This window comes from Talpa occidentalis, unplaced genomic scaffold (assembly GCF_014898055.3).
Source record: "Talpa occidentalis isolate TD23 unplaced genomic scaffold, MPIMG_talOcc4v2.1 talOcc4.13, whole genome shotgun sequence".
NCBI lineage: Eukaryota > Metazoa > Chordata > Mammalia > Eulipotyphla > Talpidae > Talpa > Talpa occidentalis.
In genome coordinates this window covers 11,688,398-11,704,635 of record NW_023601322.1, presented here as the reverse complement: position 1 = coordinate 11,704,635, position 16,238 = coordinate 11,688,398, and the positions used below count along the sequence as shown (strand labels likewise).

At 48.2% G+C, this 16,238-nt stretch overlaps 1 protein-coding gene across 1 annotated transcript in view; it reads right to left on the bottom strand.

The window, feature by feature from the left end:
- The window catches only part of ALPK2 (alpha kinase 2), a 73,398-nt gene extending 58,124 nt beyond the window's left edge, over window positions 1–15,274 (bottom strand). Inside the window, exons 1-2 of the mRNA XM_037509676.2 lie at window positions 15,166–15,274; window positions 11,974–12,091 (exon numbers count right to left, since the gene is read on the bottom strand). Coding sequence (XP_037365573.1) covers window positions 11,974–12,091; window positions 15,166–15,274 — 227 coding nt within the window. The remainder of the gene's footprint in view (window positions 1–11,973; window positions 12,092–15,165) is intronic.
- Window positions 15,275–16,238: the final 964 nt, after the last annotated feature.

Sequence of the window (16,238 nt, the reverse complement as noted above, 5' to 3'; positions counted from 1 at the left end):
CTTTGGAAGATCTTGGTTCGTGAGTTCAGCCATTTGGAAGAATTAGGTCTTCCCAATATGAATACATTTCATTATACAATATTTTAAAAAATCACATAAGTTAATATTCCTATAGATCTTATCAGAACAACTTTGAAATATTGGGAAACTATTAAACTTAAGATAAAAAACACACGTTTTCCAAATTTCTAGTTATGGAAATAGCATATATGAATATAAATGCATGACAATGGAAGTCAACTCTGTATGAACTTGCACAGAATTAGAAGGTGGAGCACATCAGTAAAAATGGCAGAGTAAGAGTGCTGGGAATTCTTCCATAAAAGCAAGAAGAACACTGGCAAAAATTAGTCTGAATCAAATTTTTCAGAAATTTGAAAGTGAAGCAAAGGCAACTGAATGTGCATTCATTCAAGATAGTGGCTGATTGTCGAGAAGAACAGCACATTTTCTGGTGTTTTGACCTGCCCTAGCCTCACCCCCTGCTCTCAGCAACATGGTCGACTGGGAAACCAAGAGTCCACAATCAGGATAAAACCAGCTGCCTGTCTGGCAACCACCAGAGGCAGCAGTACAGGCTGGAGCAGCCCCATTCCCTGTGAATTGTCATGATTGGCCCTGTCTGCTGGTTCCCTGGAGAATCCCAGGCACAGAACTGTCTTATCCGATCTTACCCAGAGCACTCCCAGGATAGTCCCCGTTCTTTGGACATACCTAGGATAGCTCTCTTAAAGTCCTTTTGTAGCAGGACTGGGGGCAGTTTCTATGACTGTTCCACCGCCCTCCCCTACCCCCACATATGGGCCACATTTTCTTTCTTGGATGTTTAAACAATATAACGTGGCAACTCTGGAAATTGGGTTCTGCCCCCTTGCCAAGGGTTATTGCCTGTTTAGTTACTTTTCTGAACAAATTCTTTAAATTCTGTATTTTTTATTGTTTGTGGTCACTGAGGTCTCTGTTCAGTTAGCTTAGCAGTCAGCTTGGGGTTGCACTGGGATGTCTGGAACCAGGGGTATCCCAGCTTTTGTGTGCACGTGTGGCGATGCCTCCAATACTCAGCCAGGTAGTGGGCACCGGCTGTGTGTAAAGACATAAAGGAAAGCATGAAAACAAGGTCCCAATAAAGAGATAGAAATTTAAGTAAGAACCATCCAGATATTCTGAGGTTGAATAGTATAATAACTAAAATGGAAATTTCACTAGCGGATTCCACAGCAGATCAGAAAAGGCAGAATAAAGAGGCAATACATTTGAACAATTGCGATGATGTAGTCTTTGGAGGCGAAAAGAAAAGAATATAGAAAAATGAACAGTCTCTTAATAGGACACCATCAAACTGACACCATATGCGTAGTGAGAGCCACAGAAGGTAAGAGAAAGAAAGAGGCAGGAAAACAGTGAGTATTTGAAGCCACCAAAAGTTCCCAGTTGTAGAAAGGACAGCAAGAAGAGTTTGTAAGCTTCAGTTTTCCTCTCTGGCAACAGAAAATAGTTCCCCTTCAAGTGGCAGGCCTCCTTTGTTCATTTTTGAGAAAATGTCTTCCAACTATCCAAGGCTGGAATTGTCTGAGCTTTGCCTGCCATGGGGGAGGGAATGGGGGGCGGGGGGCCGCTGCAAAGGTGCCAGTAGGAGAAATGGACTTCCTCCTGTGAGAGGCTTGCCACATCCACACACCGTGCCCCAGCAGCAGGGGGCGCTCCTGCTCTCGTGTCTGATAAGACTGAGCCTCTGACTCAGCAGGAACACCGCACTCCCACAGGTCCTGCTGGGCCTACAACTATACATCCCAGTGCACTGCAGCAGGGAGATGAGAAGTCAGCGGTGCGGGACTTGGTTCTTTCCCTGGGGGATCTGCCCATTTAACTGAGAGATCAAGCTTTGCAGTATTAAACAGGAGGCAGCAGAATGTGATTTGTAAAGTCCAGCCTCATCGAATTCTAAAAGGCAGTGAGAGCTTCTGGTGGCTAGCAGGGGAGAGGTCACGGTGGCCTGGATCTTTCGGGAAGGGAGCCAGGAGCATGAACTCAAGACCAGAGGGAAAGGATTAAAGGTTGGCTGGGTGGGGAGGGCATTCCGGGCAGAGGAACCAGAGCCAGAGCTGAAAGCAACAGGCTGGTGAGAAGTGACAGTAAAGAAACGAGCTGGTGTGGAGAAGGCAGAAGGCAGAGTTGGGGGCAGAGGGCCCTGAAGGACAGGAGTTGTGGGTTACCAAGCACAGAGTTCTGGGGGACACAGCATGGGAGTGGACTGCATGGGGAATTCTGCTTTTCCTCTTCACCCCAGTGCGATTCTGAGCAGATTGCAGAGGCAGATGGCAAAGTGAGGATGGCATACAGTGGGTAAGGGGCTGATGTAGCAGCCAGCCTGTCTGGGCCCACCCTGTGCATCTGCTGTGAACACAACTGGACAGCAGGGGACAGAAGCGGCACCCACAGCAGAGGGACCCCATGAGGGTTACAGAAGCAAATTCCTACTCGGGCCTTGACGTAAGGTCTGGCACACTAAGCACTTAACAGGTGCTTGTCACCCCGAGCTGAATATTAGGCGCGCTCTGAGCTCTTTTACACAATATGGAGGCTGGGGACTTTTCGGCAGTGAAACTCCTCTACGACACTGCAGTGATAGACCCAGGCCATTCTCTATTCCTCCAGACCTACAGAATGTACAACACCAGAGTGAACTCTGATGTAACCCTGGACTCTGGGTGATAGTGATGGGTCAGTGCAGGTTCGTCAACTGTAACAAAAGGACCCCTGGTGGGGAACTGCTGGAGGGCCAGGCTTGAGGGATGGGGTGTGGGTTGGAACTGGGGGAGATATTTGGAAACTCAATACTTTCTGCCCAGCTTGACTGAACCTAATACTATTCTAAAAACAAAGTCTACTTTAAAGGGGCTGGGGGTGGGATTCCCAGGGCCAGGCCCACCAAGCAGCACAGGTGGGAAGGGCTTCCCTGTGCCCGTCTGGGTGATTCCAAGGAGCAACAGGTGCTCAGAGCACTGAGCTAAATGTACGTGAGCTCTTGGATTGTGGTGACAGAGGTAGCAGAATCAGTGAGTTGATGGTAGGGGTGGGTCGCGGGCCACAGTCACTCAAACCCTCAGCCAGGGTCAGACGACCATCATGGAAGGCTATCTAGAGAAGGGAAAGGTTTTATTCAACTGTTAGGTCTCTGCTCGGGTCTGAAAATAAAGCTGACAAAGACAGATCCCAGGAGCAACGCGGGCAGATATTATTGAAGCTTTGCTTGTACACAGGAGTCTCCACATGAGAATGGACACCGGAAGGGGTGGCCAGGGCGGGAAACTGATCTGTCATACATAAATAGTAAGTTTGTGAGGAACTGAAAGGACACAGGGGTTTGCGCTGAGGGCCAGTGAATGGTGACGAAGCAACTAGGAAGATAAACTTAGTTTAACGAGGTACTTTGGTCTAGATTTCTTGGCCCCAAATTCCTGGTTTCTGGTGATAAGAATGTCCCCCTCCTCCTGGTACAGGGAGGGCACCGCCCACCTGGGCACTTCATGACCTGTATCAGGGGAACGTAGGGGTGGTCACAGTGAGCTTCCCTATTTCTGCTGGGTTTTTTGCCCCAAATTCCTTCAGCCTGAGGTGCTTAATTCACCAAGGTGCCATATATAGTATGTCCTGAGCCCCATTCACTCTCCTCGGGCAAGACTCTATGACACATCTGATGAAAGCACCGAAGTCACTGGGCAGTTCATCGCACACATCTTCATGGACAGTCTGCAGAGACACAGACTTGAGCCAGGCCCCAGGCAATGGTGGGGGACAGATGGGACAAGATTCTGCCCCCAGTGAGCGCTTCCTCCGGGGCAGGGGAGCATCACAGTAAACAAAAATGCAATAAATATACATCATGATGGGAAACAACCCATGTGCCATCCACTGGTGAGTGGAATAACAAACCCTGTTCAGGTGCGCAGACATGAGCAATGAGATCCTGGCCGGCAGTAAGAGCGATGAACCGCTGACGAACCAAACGTCGTAGACGGGCCTCAGGGGAATTATGTGGCCCAAAGAAGCCAGGTACAGAATAGTACCTGCCCTATGATCTTATTTCTATGATGTTCTAGAAAAGACAAATGAGAGTCTAGTGAACACAAACAGATGTGTCTCTGTTTGATGTTGGGAAGGCAGAGAGAGGCAGGAAGGCAGGGTGGCTGAGAGGTGCATGGAATCTTTTGAGGGTGACATGTTCACTACGCCGATGGCAGCAATGGTTTCAAGGGCATGGACTGGTATCAAGCTATCCCAAAATGAACGCTTTAAATTGTAGAGTCCATCCTATGTCAATTGACCTGCACAAAGCTGTTGAATACAACCTGTTGTCATATGATGTTCCATTACCTATGTTAGATTCTATCACATGCTGTGTGCAAAATAAAGGGTGATGAGGAAGGTAAGACGTGCTGGGGACAGGCGGTGCTATTTTAGATCACTGGTCAGAGAAGGCCTCAGTGATTAGGTGATTTTTGAGCACAGGCCTGACCTGGAGGAATTAAAAGAACTAACCATGGGGCAGTCTGGGGAGGGACATCTCAGGCAGAAGGAAGAGTTAAGATCCCAGGGGAACCTGCCACTGGCCTGATTAACTTCTTCCGGGCTCTGTAGTAGCTCAGAAGTGAGAGACTGCTCCAAGGTCGGGGCTCACTTCTGAGTCCACAATTCTTTACCTGCTTTGCATCTGTCCCACCCACCCAGGTAGAGTCCAGTTCTTTGACCTGAGCCTGGCTTCTTACACCCACGTGAGCACCAGCTCTGGCGTCTGCACTAAGACTCTCGTTCAAGACTTCAAAGATCTGTTCTGACCCCATCTTCTCTGAAAATGCCAGGAGGCCTGATTCTACTTTAAAACTTTAACACTGAGAGAGAATAACTCTAACAAAATATGGAGCACCTCGGGGTCTTAGCACATGCTAAGTGCCAGGTGCCCTTCTACAGACCTTATGTATTATCTCAGTTACCCTCCACCCAACCTGCAAGGTAGACACTATTATTATTCCAGCTTTATACATAGAGAAACTGAGGCAGACAGAGGTTAAGCACTGTGACCAATTAAGAGGTAGGACCAAGACTTGAACCCAGGGAGTCCAAATCTGGGGCCCTCGTAAGTATCCACAGATGGCTCAGAGTGCCATAAAACTCTGCCCCTCAGCCAGTGGTCCTCCCCACCGGCCTGGTCCTGAGCCTGTCCCTGCACACGGCCATGACATCTTCCTTACTCAGGGCAGTCCTGTGGATGAACTGTGCTCTTCTATAGCCCTAACACCCAATGTGAGGTATTTGGAGTTGGGATCTTTGGGAGAATGATTATGTTGAGATGAGGTCATGAGGGTGGGGTCCTCATGGTGGGGTTAGTGCCTCACAAGAAGAGATGCCAGGGAACTCTTCAGCTTGCTCTCTCTCCCATGTGACTCTGAGAAAGCCGCAAGCTGTCTGCCACCCTGGAAGAGTGTCCTCACCAGAATCCCACCATGCTGGTATCCTGATCTAGGACTTCCAACCTCCAGAACTGTGAGGATGGACTCCTGTTGTTTGATCCTCTCCCCAGGCCTCTCACCCCCAGACTATGTTATGTGTGGGCTGACTGAACCAGACAGGGTCAGAAGGCCATTCAGGGACCAACACATCTCACAGGTGGAGCCCGTTCTGGTGTCCATCAAGGACTCAAGTGTGGTCTGAAGTGGGTCCTGGGAGGAAGCAGGGTGTGGCCTTCTCTGCCTACCATGTGAGCAGAATCAGACTCACGCCTGGTGGAAGGTGTTGGCACAGGCCCAACCTCATGGGATCCAGGACAGGGAACTGGCTCCTTTGTCTTAGAGAGGACAGGCCAGGCAGTCGGCAATGAAGGAGTCTGGAGGCAGACCGAAGGCAGGCAAGGCAAATGGTAATTCCCAGAGAATAAGATGGACAGAGCCAGAGTGGCAGAGCTACAGAGTGAGGGGAAGCAGGAGGAGGCTGGCAGGGGCCAGGAGGGGCTTCCAGAAAGGTGGAGGGAAATTTCACAGGAGACCCTTGCCTGACTTGCTGAGCAAGGAATAGAACTGGGCACAAAGACACTTGTTCCCAACCAAACACCTTCTTCTGAGTCCTGCTTCCTTACCCCTTCCCAAGACTCACAAGGTCTAACTTGGCTCCAGCTCTGCCTGTGACCAGCTGTCCGCCTTTCTCAGTAAAATCTTTGTGATGTTCACATTGAAAGAGGGAGCCAGTGATTTCTGCATCCATGAGGCCCCCTTTCCACTCCTCAGAAGTGTCTGCCCATGACTCTGTGATGACAAAGTAAGACCAAACCCCACTTGGCCCAAGAATTTCCCCAGTTGCTGTAAGTTCTCAAATGGTGTGGATGAAGTGACATTTTCAGAAAATCAGCCTGAGTCCAGTTTCCACCAGCCACTGCACCTTTCAACTGCCTCCAAGGTCTTGGGAGAGGCTCTTGGATCAATCTGTTCCCTGCCCCTAGAATAACTCTGTTTTGACCTGAGCATCAGCACCCCCATATCCAGTCCTCAGGAAAAGCTGAGTGTCCCCTGGCGTGCCTTTCGTAACCACTTACTCCTTCAAGACAACTAACAAAGTCAAAATGGGAATGTGATGACGAGCAGTGGATTCCCAGCAGGGATTGTCACCCCAGGGGCTAAATGGGGTTTCTTGTCAGAGCCTGGGGACTCATTCAAGTAGCATCCCAGGCGTGGCCTCAGGAATGGCCACTGTGCACACCTGCTGAATTCATTCTGGAAGAACAAGCAGTTGCTGCCTGGGCTCCAGACTGGTGGACGCAGAGGCTTTCCGGGTGCTGGAACATTCTACCAGGCATCTTTAAGACTTATGACATCTACTTAAGCTCACAAGAACATAAAGTTCACAAAATGCTTTCCAGCCTTGGATGAAATGCAGTCAACCAAGACATAGTGAGATTCAGACATCGTTATTTCTCCCAATGATTCCTGAATCAAACATGTGAGCTGGATATTACCCTCCCAGAGGGAAAGAGAAGAGGAAAAATGCTGAGAAGCGAAGCTACTTTTCTTACCTCCCCATTGCTCTGCTTTTAACGTTTCAAAATTATAGTTCTGTGCGTGGAACCTGTTCAAAGTTGCTATTAGTTATTGGGTTTTCTAAAGCCTTTTGCTTGTGTTGATTCAATTCCCAACGGATCCTAGAAAGCAGAGGCTATCATCAGCCCCATTTTGTAGGTGAGGAAACTGAGGCACAGAGCGGTTAGGCTACCTGCCCAAGATGTTGCAGCTCCTGAGAGGTAGATGTGAGACTTAAAGCCAGACAAGAATTTCCTCGATTGCTGTAAGTTCACTGTCTTGCTCCAGTCCGCACAGCTAATACGCCACAGAAAACCGGGCAAGTATGACCTTGAGGAAGGACTGGAGACTCTTCTCATCATCAGCAAGTGCATGAGGCTGTGGAAATGCCAAATAATAGAGAGCCCATCCCCACAATGCAGAGAACGCACAGGGAGCGGAAGTCCCTGCCTTCGCTGGCCAGTGTCTATGGGGTGCGTGCCTGTGCACCCACGCCGGGGAGACAGCAGGGGGAGCATGTCCTGGTCCTCTGGAACTTTTTTCTGGAGACAGATAAAAGCCAAATAAAAGAATAATATGAAGAAAAGGAGCAGCATGTGAAGGCTGGCTGCTGTTTCATGTAAGGTGATCCAGGAACGATCGTCTAGAAGGTCAGAGCAGTGAAACAGAAAAGCTCCAGGCAAGATCCACCCTGTGCCAGTCTGGGTGGGTGGAGGAAATTCTGCTAGGAGTCCATATCAAGATCATCTCCCTCTGAAGGTGCAAGGGAAGCTGGGAAGCCTCAGTGCTCCCTGCTTCCAGCTGCATCACCCCGACTTTTGCCCCTGCTTCACATGGTCCCGTGGGTCTCTCTTCTCTCTCTTCCCTTTTCTCTGTGTAACGTGGAACCCACATTCAATCCAGTACGATCTCATCTTAACTAATAATGGCTGCAAAGATCCTATTTCCAGATAAGGCCACTCTTGACGGTCTAGGTGGACATGACTCTGGGGGAACGTGAGTCAACCCATACACACCAGGAGCAGCCTGGCTTGTGGCTACTGGGCACGTCTCACAGTCCCCACCAGGTCCTCCACGGGGTCTGCCTCCTGCCCAGCCAGTGCCAGGGCTGAGCTGACCAGAGCCAGAGGGGCTACTGGATGCCCCTTCTACCTAGGCCCTGCCATGCCCACCCTCCCTCTGGCTCCTGGGAATCTGTGCTCTCTCAGCAAGTCAGGACGCTATCATGACTGCCGAAAGAGGCCTCCTGGCTGCGGGAGGAGTGTCTCTCTCTAGGTGTGGGTTCCTGGACAGATTTTTATCTGTAGCTTTGCTGCCTTTCTTTAACTTGTGTTGGTACCAGACCACAATTCCCCATTTGTATACACATAGTAGCAACTTGCTTTCACTATGAGGTAGAAAACATCTATTTGCATTTCCCTCTCCTCCCAACCCCTCCCAACCCCTACATCTTTTGAAAAAAAAAAAGTCACGCTACAGTGCAAACCATACTGTTTTCATTGGTGCTTCTTTCCCTTGGAATGCGTGCTTGGCTTTCTGTTTCTCTCGCCTGCCAAACACACTTGACCTGCAGTCATGGAAAAGTCACCACAGTGCTGATCACTCTCATCTGAGGCTGATTTTTCTAGGGTGCGTAGTTCTTCGAGATGAGAGTGGAATGAAGAGGAGGAGGCAGGAAGGCTGCAAGGGAGCAAGGGGAGGTCAGAAGGCCGATAAACATGACAGCTGGGCCCTTGGCAGCAAAGCAGAACAGCAGTTTAGATTTGTTAAGCCAGGAAAAGCCCTTGGTAAACCCAGAAACAGGAGTTCTCCAATATCTCAGAACTCAGATTTAATGACCCAAAGATTAAATGCAAACAGATAAAGTGCTTTTCTTTGAGGGCTCTGAGCTAATCTGGTTGTTCCTGGTGTACTGATAATGGCAAGACAATTTGAGGCTAATTTTCTAACTAACAACTGACTGAATCTTTGAACAGCAGCTGCATAAACGACCATTCATTTTCCCAACCAGCATGAAGCACACCGGGAGAAGTCAGACAGCTTTGCCTAGAATGTTTCCAGACAGAAAACATTTCTCACCTTGGACAAGGCATTGGAATCACCTGGGGTTTGGAGGCATGAGTCAAGCGTGAAAGAAAAGCATTATTGAAATGTAAAGGTTCCCCACCAATGCTAATGGGCAGCTGCAGTTCAGACGTACTGGTGTAAAAAGTCGGAACTTTCAAAAATCTTCAGTACCCAGCATATTTACACCCAAGCAGGGAAAAAGTGAACGTGTTTATTATTACATTCTATTAGGACTGAACTTTCCCAGTAGGTGGCTGCTTTTCAAAATGTCAGGCCAGGAGCTTGGAAAGATTATGTTCTGGCACATAAAATCTTTAATTTTTACCTTAAACCACTGCCCTGCTGGACCTCAGGGACAGAGGGCCTCCCTCCCCTTCCACAGTGCAAGTTCCTTTCCCAGTTTCTCTTGTCTGGGTGGCAGGTTTCCCATCTTAAGCTGCCCCCCGCCACCCCTGGGACTTCATCATGGCCTCACGCCTCCATTTCTAAGTTTCCTCAACTCTTTATCTTGCCTCGTCTGTAGAAACAAATCACATTAACAGCAGATCTCCATTCTTACATGACAGTCCATCAGTAAAAGAATACACGTTAAGCTTCTCTTCTGGCTAAAAGGTGGATAGAATATTTTAGTCTAGTGTGAGACTGTTACAGGACAGGGAGAGGGGCAGCCCAAACCCCGCAAACCTGCCTATTCTAAATGGGTTCTGCCATCCGCCGCATCAACACAAAACATAGGAGACTTTAATGGGAAGGAACTTTAATAAAACTAGGAAACAATACAGGAAAGGCAAAGAGTCTAGTTTCTAAATGAAGCACCCAAAGTGACCCGTCCCCTCGTGGGTAAAAGTCCATCCAAATGGGATTGGCCCAGAGCAAGGCCCCAAAGCCTGCCCCAAGTCTAAAGCATCTTCCAGTGGGGACCCACAGCAAAGGGTCAGAAACAACCAGACAAGCCCGGAAGGAAAAGAGCAAAATCAACATCAAGATAAAAGCTGCCATTGTCACCTCCCCACGGGTCTCACCCACATCTGTGTCACCCAGTCCACGACCAAAAGACAAGCGCAGTTTCTTTACGTGTCTCTAGGCTCCATGCGCCTCCTCCAGGTCTCCTGGCTCCATCCTGCTTCCTTCCTCACTCTCTTCTGCAGCTTCTCCTCTTCCTGCTCAGCTCCACCCTCCCTTGGGTGGGGCAGGGAACCTCCCCCTTTCCTGGGGACCACCCTGTTACAAGACCAAGAACTGTAACAGTGTAATCCCCAGAGGAAGGGGGGAGTTTCCAGGTTCCCTGCCCCACCCTATGGGAGGGGGAGCTGGGCAGGGAGGGGAAGCTAAAAAGATTGGGGAGGAAGGAGCAACAGGACAGGAAGAGAAAACCTGGAGGATACCCCTGGAGTGTAGAGACAGGTGAAGAACAAACTGCTTCTTGGCCTTGGGCTTGAAGGACATGGAAGGAGACACTTGAGAGAGACGCAGGTTGGCAAATTAGCCCCCAGCCAAATCTGGTCCCCATCTGCAGCTAGAAATAAGGTTTTATTGAAGCACAGTCATTTTATTTAACTTCTTGTCTATGGTTACTTTTGCATTACAATGCAGAGCAACTGTGACTGAAACCATCTGACCTTCAAACACCAAAATATTTATTTACTGTTTGGAACTTAATAGAAAAAGTTTGCTAATGCTGATTAAGCAGGAAGGGTGAGATTTATTCACCACTTTTCTTCCAAGCTGGACTTGAGGTTTTCTGAGTGTGTGGACGATATTTTTACTGTTCCCCTTTATCTCTAGAATCAGTTAATGGGCCTGCCACATAGCTGCCTAACAAATGGTGTTTAAAAATTAAATAATAGATGAATAAATGGGTATCTTGATTATCAGGCTCAATATGCTATAAGCTAATAGAGCCAAGTATTTCAAGGATGGTAAATTGATCTCTGATCTTCCTTTGAAACCAAATAGAGAATGGGGAGACAAGTTAGTGTTTACTGAACAACTACTACCTAGAAGGCCTCTCATGAACAGAAAATCATTTCATTCTCACAGTCACCCTTTTATTTCATGGATGAAGACACTTCTGAAGGGTTAAATAATGGGCCAATGTCACAGAGCCAGCAAATGTCAGAACCAGGATTCAAACCCTAGTCCTCCGTGGCTATTCTCAGATCCCAGGCCACTGGCACCTGTAATTATCACACCAGGCTCCTCGGGAATATACGGGACATGGAGACAGTGAAGCCATATCAGGAGCCCAAAACATGAGCTCCCCGCCCAGCTGCTGCCACAGCAGTTCTTACTACCTCTGATTTTCATACAGAGCTTTCTGATTTTATCCAGACAAACAGCTGTCAGGGGAAGAAGAAAGGGTTAGAAACCACAGTACTGGACGGTGCCACTTCCCATCCTAAAGTCAGAGGGATGGGTATCTAGCCTTAACTCCATCGCCAGCTCCCTGTGGGCTCCTGATCAGTTAATCTCCTTCCTTTCATTCTTATACGAGAAAGGCTGAATAACAGAGCAGATTCTTTTGTGCTTCTTAACTTGCTAGAGCGAAAAACAAGATTAAATGAAAACCCACTTAGTAAATGAACATGGCTGATGGTGGACCATCTTGAATAAACGTCTGAATAAAGTTGTAATTTCTTCTATGGCAGCAAATTAGACTTGTCACCAGGCAGAGTTTGGCAGTCATTGCTGGATGCCTTTGACCAATGCCTGCAAGAATACCCAACACTGGGATGAAAACAGCAAACACGAACCAATCTTTGACTTTAATTCGTCATAACCCTCTCAGGACAGCACAATGCAGGGATCTTAGTAAACAGGCCATAGAGGCATATCCACTTACCCATAGAGATGTAATATATGAATATACTGATTCTCGAAGAATTCATAGCTGGAAATAATGTCGTGTTCATCTATGGCTTGACCATTCTTATACCAAGTTACCTCTGGTTTGGGCTGACCTGATGATAAAGAAATAAGAATATTCATATTTTATTAGGTAACTATCAAAAAGAAAAATGTAGAGCTATGCACAAAAATGGGTAATATGCCTCTGTAGGGATGCATATTAGTCTGTTGGTGAAATGGAGAAACTGCTCCAGGTTGATGAGAATCCATCATTCAATAATCTCTATTGAATATGTTCTGTGCTAAGATCGTGGTATGCAGGGGCGGGGAGGGGCCTATAAAATTAGAAATACCATCTCTAAGCTCAAAGTTATTGAGAAAAATTGCCTAACACTTAGAATAAGGCAAAACTGTAGATAGTATCATCTTTTGATGTCACATGGGAGCAAAGCCTCATCTAAGAATTATCTAAGGGAATGTACTTTGTCTCACTCAGGGATTACTACTGATTAAAATCCTCAGACTTAGTGAAGTTATAAGTAAACTTGGAGAATTTTACCCAATAGAGATGTGAGTAATCTCTGTCTGGCAGAGAAGATAAATTACAGAGGAATTCTGCCCTGTAGGACATTAACTAATGTGTGCCTGACTCAGCAGTCCTAACAATCCTTTATGAGGTTGCCAATAAATAACTAATTCCTCAAATATTCTTTGGCCGGGCCTGAACTCTTCCTGTTCCCTCTTTATTCAAAGAATCAGATAAAATCTTTGCAACACTCATTTCATATGTATGTGGGCGTCACATTACTTTCTTGAAAATCGTGCTGTGACAGAGCTCAGAGACGAGTGTGTTTTATGGTGTGACAGATGGAAGAACAAAGTGAATTAGCTTATGCCACATCTTCCTGAGAGTGCAGATGTCTGGGAGGTGGGTTTCCTAGTCTGGGACTGTGCACAGACACTAATGTTAGAAATTGACTAAGCTTGCTCCCTCTCCAGTTGCACCTCCTCCCTGGCAACCATTAACTACATGTGATGCTATTGCGTTAATTCCCAACCCCCAAAAAAAAGTTAGGTTATTTTTCCCTTGTGACAGGGTAGGAAGGGTCCCAGTGTGTCCCAAAGAGCTGGTTCTCCCTCGTGTCCAGTCCAGCCCATTGACCGTGTACTGGACGGTGTCATCTGTACGAGGGAAACCTGGTATCTGTAAACAATACCCTCCCAGCAATACTTCTGATCACAGGTTTTTCATGAGCAACCCCAGAGACCACTAAGAGAAGACCCCATGTTCTTCTAAGATTGTAGATGGGGGAACGGTAAAAGAAATTGGGGAAATAGCAAGAAGTCTGTGAGACCCTGAGCCCCACATGGATCTGAGGACCACCAAGCCCCTTTCTCTTCCCTCTATGTCACCTCAAATTTTTGGTTTCCTATCTTGGCTTCCTCTGTACCAATGAATGTGCTTGTGCCAACAGTGGGTGTCCCTCTTTGCCTCCCCTTTCAGGGAGGCCCGTGAGTAGGGGTCCCTGGAGTCAGCAGCAGACAGAAGTCCACAAGGCCATGCCCATGTCAAGCAGCAACTTGGCAGAGACTGTTTCAGGCCAATGACTAAGTCACCAAAAACGAGTGTCCCTGGACCATCGTACAGGAGGCTGCTGGTCCGATGATCCTTCACTTCTGCCTGTCCTTGTCAGCCTGTGTCCCACTTTCAGTTGCATGCGATTCCTTCTTAGGAAGGATTTATTTTAATGTGATGATTTTATCAAGTGGCAAGGTTGGTGGAGAGGGGTGGCAGGCCAAAAGCTTAGGGAGGATTTGATTGCTCCTTCCTCATGTGAAGAACTGTGCACAGAATGTGTGAGCTGGACCTGGGGATCATCCTGATCTCTTGGACTCAGTTTTTCTTCAGACTGATCAGGACAACTGATCTCCCTCTGCCCCCAATTCTTAATGACTGACTGTTTTTTTCCCTCCGTGTGGTACAGATCTGAATAATCGACCAGAAATGAGACTTGCACAGGGAAGTGGTATCTTATACCTTGTGGGTGGATCTATTTGCTCCCTCCAGTTGCTGGAAACCTCACCTGAAAATCCTACCCTTGTTTGTGAAGCCTCCCGCAGGTCACATACCCAGAGTCACCTCCAGGATGTTTCTCAAGCACCTGGCTAATGTGGGGGTGGGGAAGGGGAAGGGAAGGTCGGGGGAGGGGAGGACAGTGGCCAAGTTGAGGGAGCGCCCAAACACAGGCTTCCTGGGGAGACAAGAGGGCCCTGCTCTGAGCACTCAGTAGTGGGCTTGGGTCTGCCCCCCTATCTGAACCTCAAGGATGAGCACAAAGGTGAGGGGCTCAGCTCTGGGGCTGGAGAGGCTGAGCACATGGTTCTCCTCCAGCATCCAGACTGAAGTTTCATTCCGACTACTGCTAAGAAAGGGCAGCCATGCCCAAAGCTGGCTCTTCTCTCTGGATTTAAAAATAATGGATTGGAGGGAAAGAACTTTCTGTCTGCCCACAGGAAAGACCAATGATGCCTCCATGATGTGGAGGGAAAGAAGAACAGTCCAAGAAAGAAGAAGGGCCAGGCCCAAGGTCCAAGATATCACTTTCCTACCTAACTTTTTGGTGTGTTTTCTTTTAATAATAAATCTTTTTTGACATGGGGATACCAGCTCTGGACCAGCCCCTGGGTTGTTTACTCTCCTGTCCAGAGAGGAGGCCAGGCCCCTTCTTTTCTTGCACTGCACACCCTTCGTCTTGGTTTTAACTTTCTCTGCGGACTAGCCTGCCCGAAAAAAGCAAGTTGTGGGGGGCCAATTTAGCCAGTTTGGGGATATGAAGAAAAGAGTGGTGGAAGAAGAGTTCAGTGAATTGTCTGAGGGGGAGTGATTCATGCCATTCCTATGTGCCACAGGAAATTAAGAATGGATTATCTGAAAAAAAAAAAAACCAGCCAGTGTGGGAGTTGCCTCACCAAGAACCACAATGCAAAATGAGGAAGATCACTACAATGCCTCCAGGAAGTCCAGCCCCCCATCCCTGGCAGAAATCTTTTCACACAAGAGTCAGAGAGGATTAAGTTGCTCCGTGGAAATAACTCAGAACAAACTTCCGAGGTCGTTTTCCCAAATGATGCCTCTGTGAGCCAACCACCAGGTGAGCAGGGAAAAGGCAGAGCTAGTATTGGTTACCAGAGATTATGCAGCGGAGTGTGGTGTCTGACTTCTCAGGAACTTTCTGGGAAAGCAGTGTAGATAAGAAACAAAGCGTGTGCCTCGGGGGCCCTCCTGTGTCTGCCATTCTTTCATGCCAGTTGAATCTGAAAAACAAAAATCCCACATCACCACTTGCTCAGGGCTGCTTGGATTCTCCTAAGAGTTTGAGAAACTCTACAGCTCCGTTAGAGACTGTTGGGGAAAGAAATCACCTACACTGTCTCCTTGGCTTCCAGAAGGTCATGGGCAGAGGGGCGTCCTGTGCATTGTGGAGAATTTAGCAGCACCCCTGCTTTCTGCAAGTCAGTAGTGCCCCCCACCCAAGTGGTGACAATCAAGACTGCAGATATTTTTTGTTTTTTTTTTTGGGGGGGGGGGTGATCCTGGTGCAGAGCCACGAGCCCTAGGCAATCACCAGGCAGCCCAGCGGGATGGAGAGGGAGCATTTTGTGAGACTGCTGTGCCACTGCCTTCTCTGCTCTTTCTTTGTGCTCAGAAAAGCACATATGTGTATCAGCCTCCAACCACAAGAGTTATTGATTAAATGCTGATGACTCTCCAGAGGGGAGGCATTTCGAAATTGGGGAAGTACAGGCGGCCCACCCGGGGTGGACAGTGGCTGACTAGCATTTTTGAGCCAGCACGTAATCACGGCCACAAGTAGGCACAATTGCTTGATCAGTTGCCAGGTATGACCTCTCGTCTTTGTTGAATGTTCTAAGTGGTCACCAATACCTCCTCCAGCTTTCAGACGAGGAAACACAGGCTCACAGAGCTTCAACCATAGTACCCCATAGCTTGAGCAGCCGCTTCCCAGGAGTCACCTTTCCTGGCTAGGCAGACTAACACCGTAGTGTGCGAGGCACCCCGAGAGCCACACTGGGCCCACAGCTTGTACAGTCAGAACCCGAAACACCCGCCCCCTTCTACCCTGGGGTATTGCGCCAGCTCCACGCTGCCAGACCCTCCGTGGTGGGGCCCATGCTTGGGAGTGACACTTTGCTCGCTTCATGCAGTACTGGGCCCTGTTCTCCTGGCTAGGTGAGCCA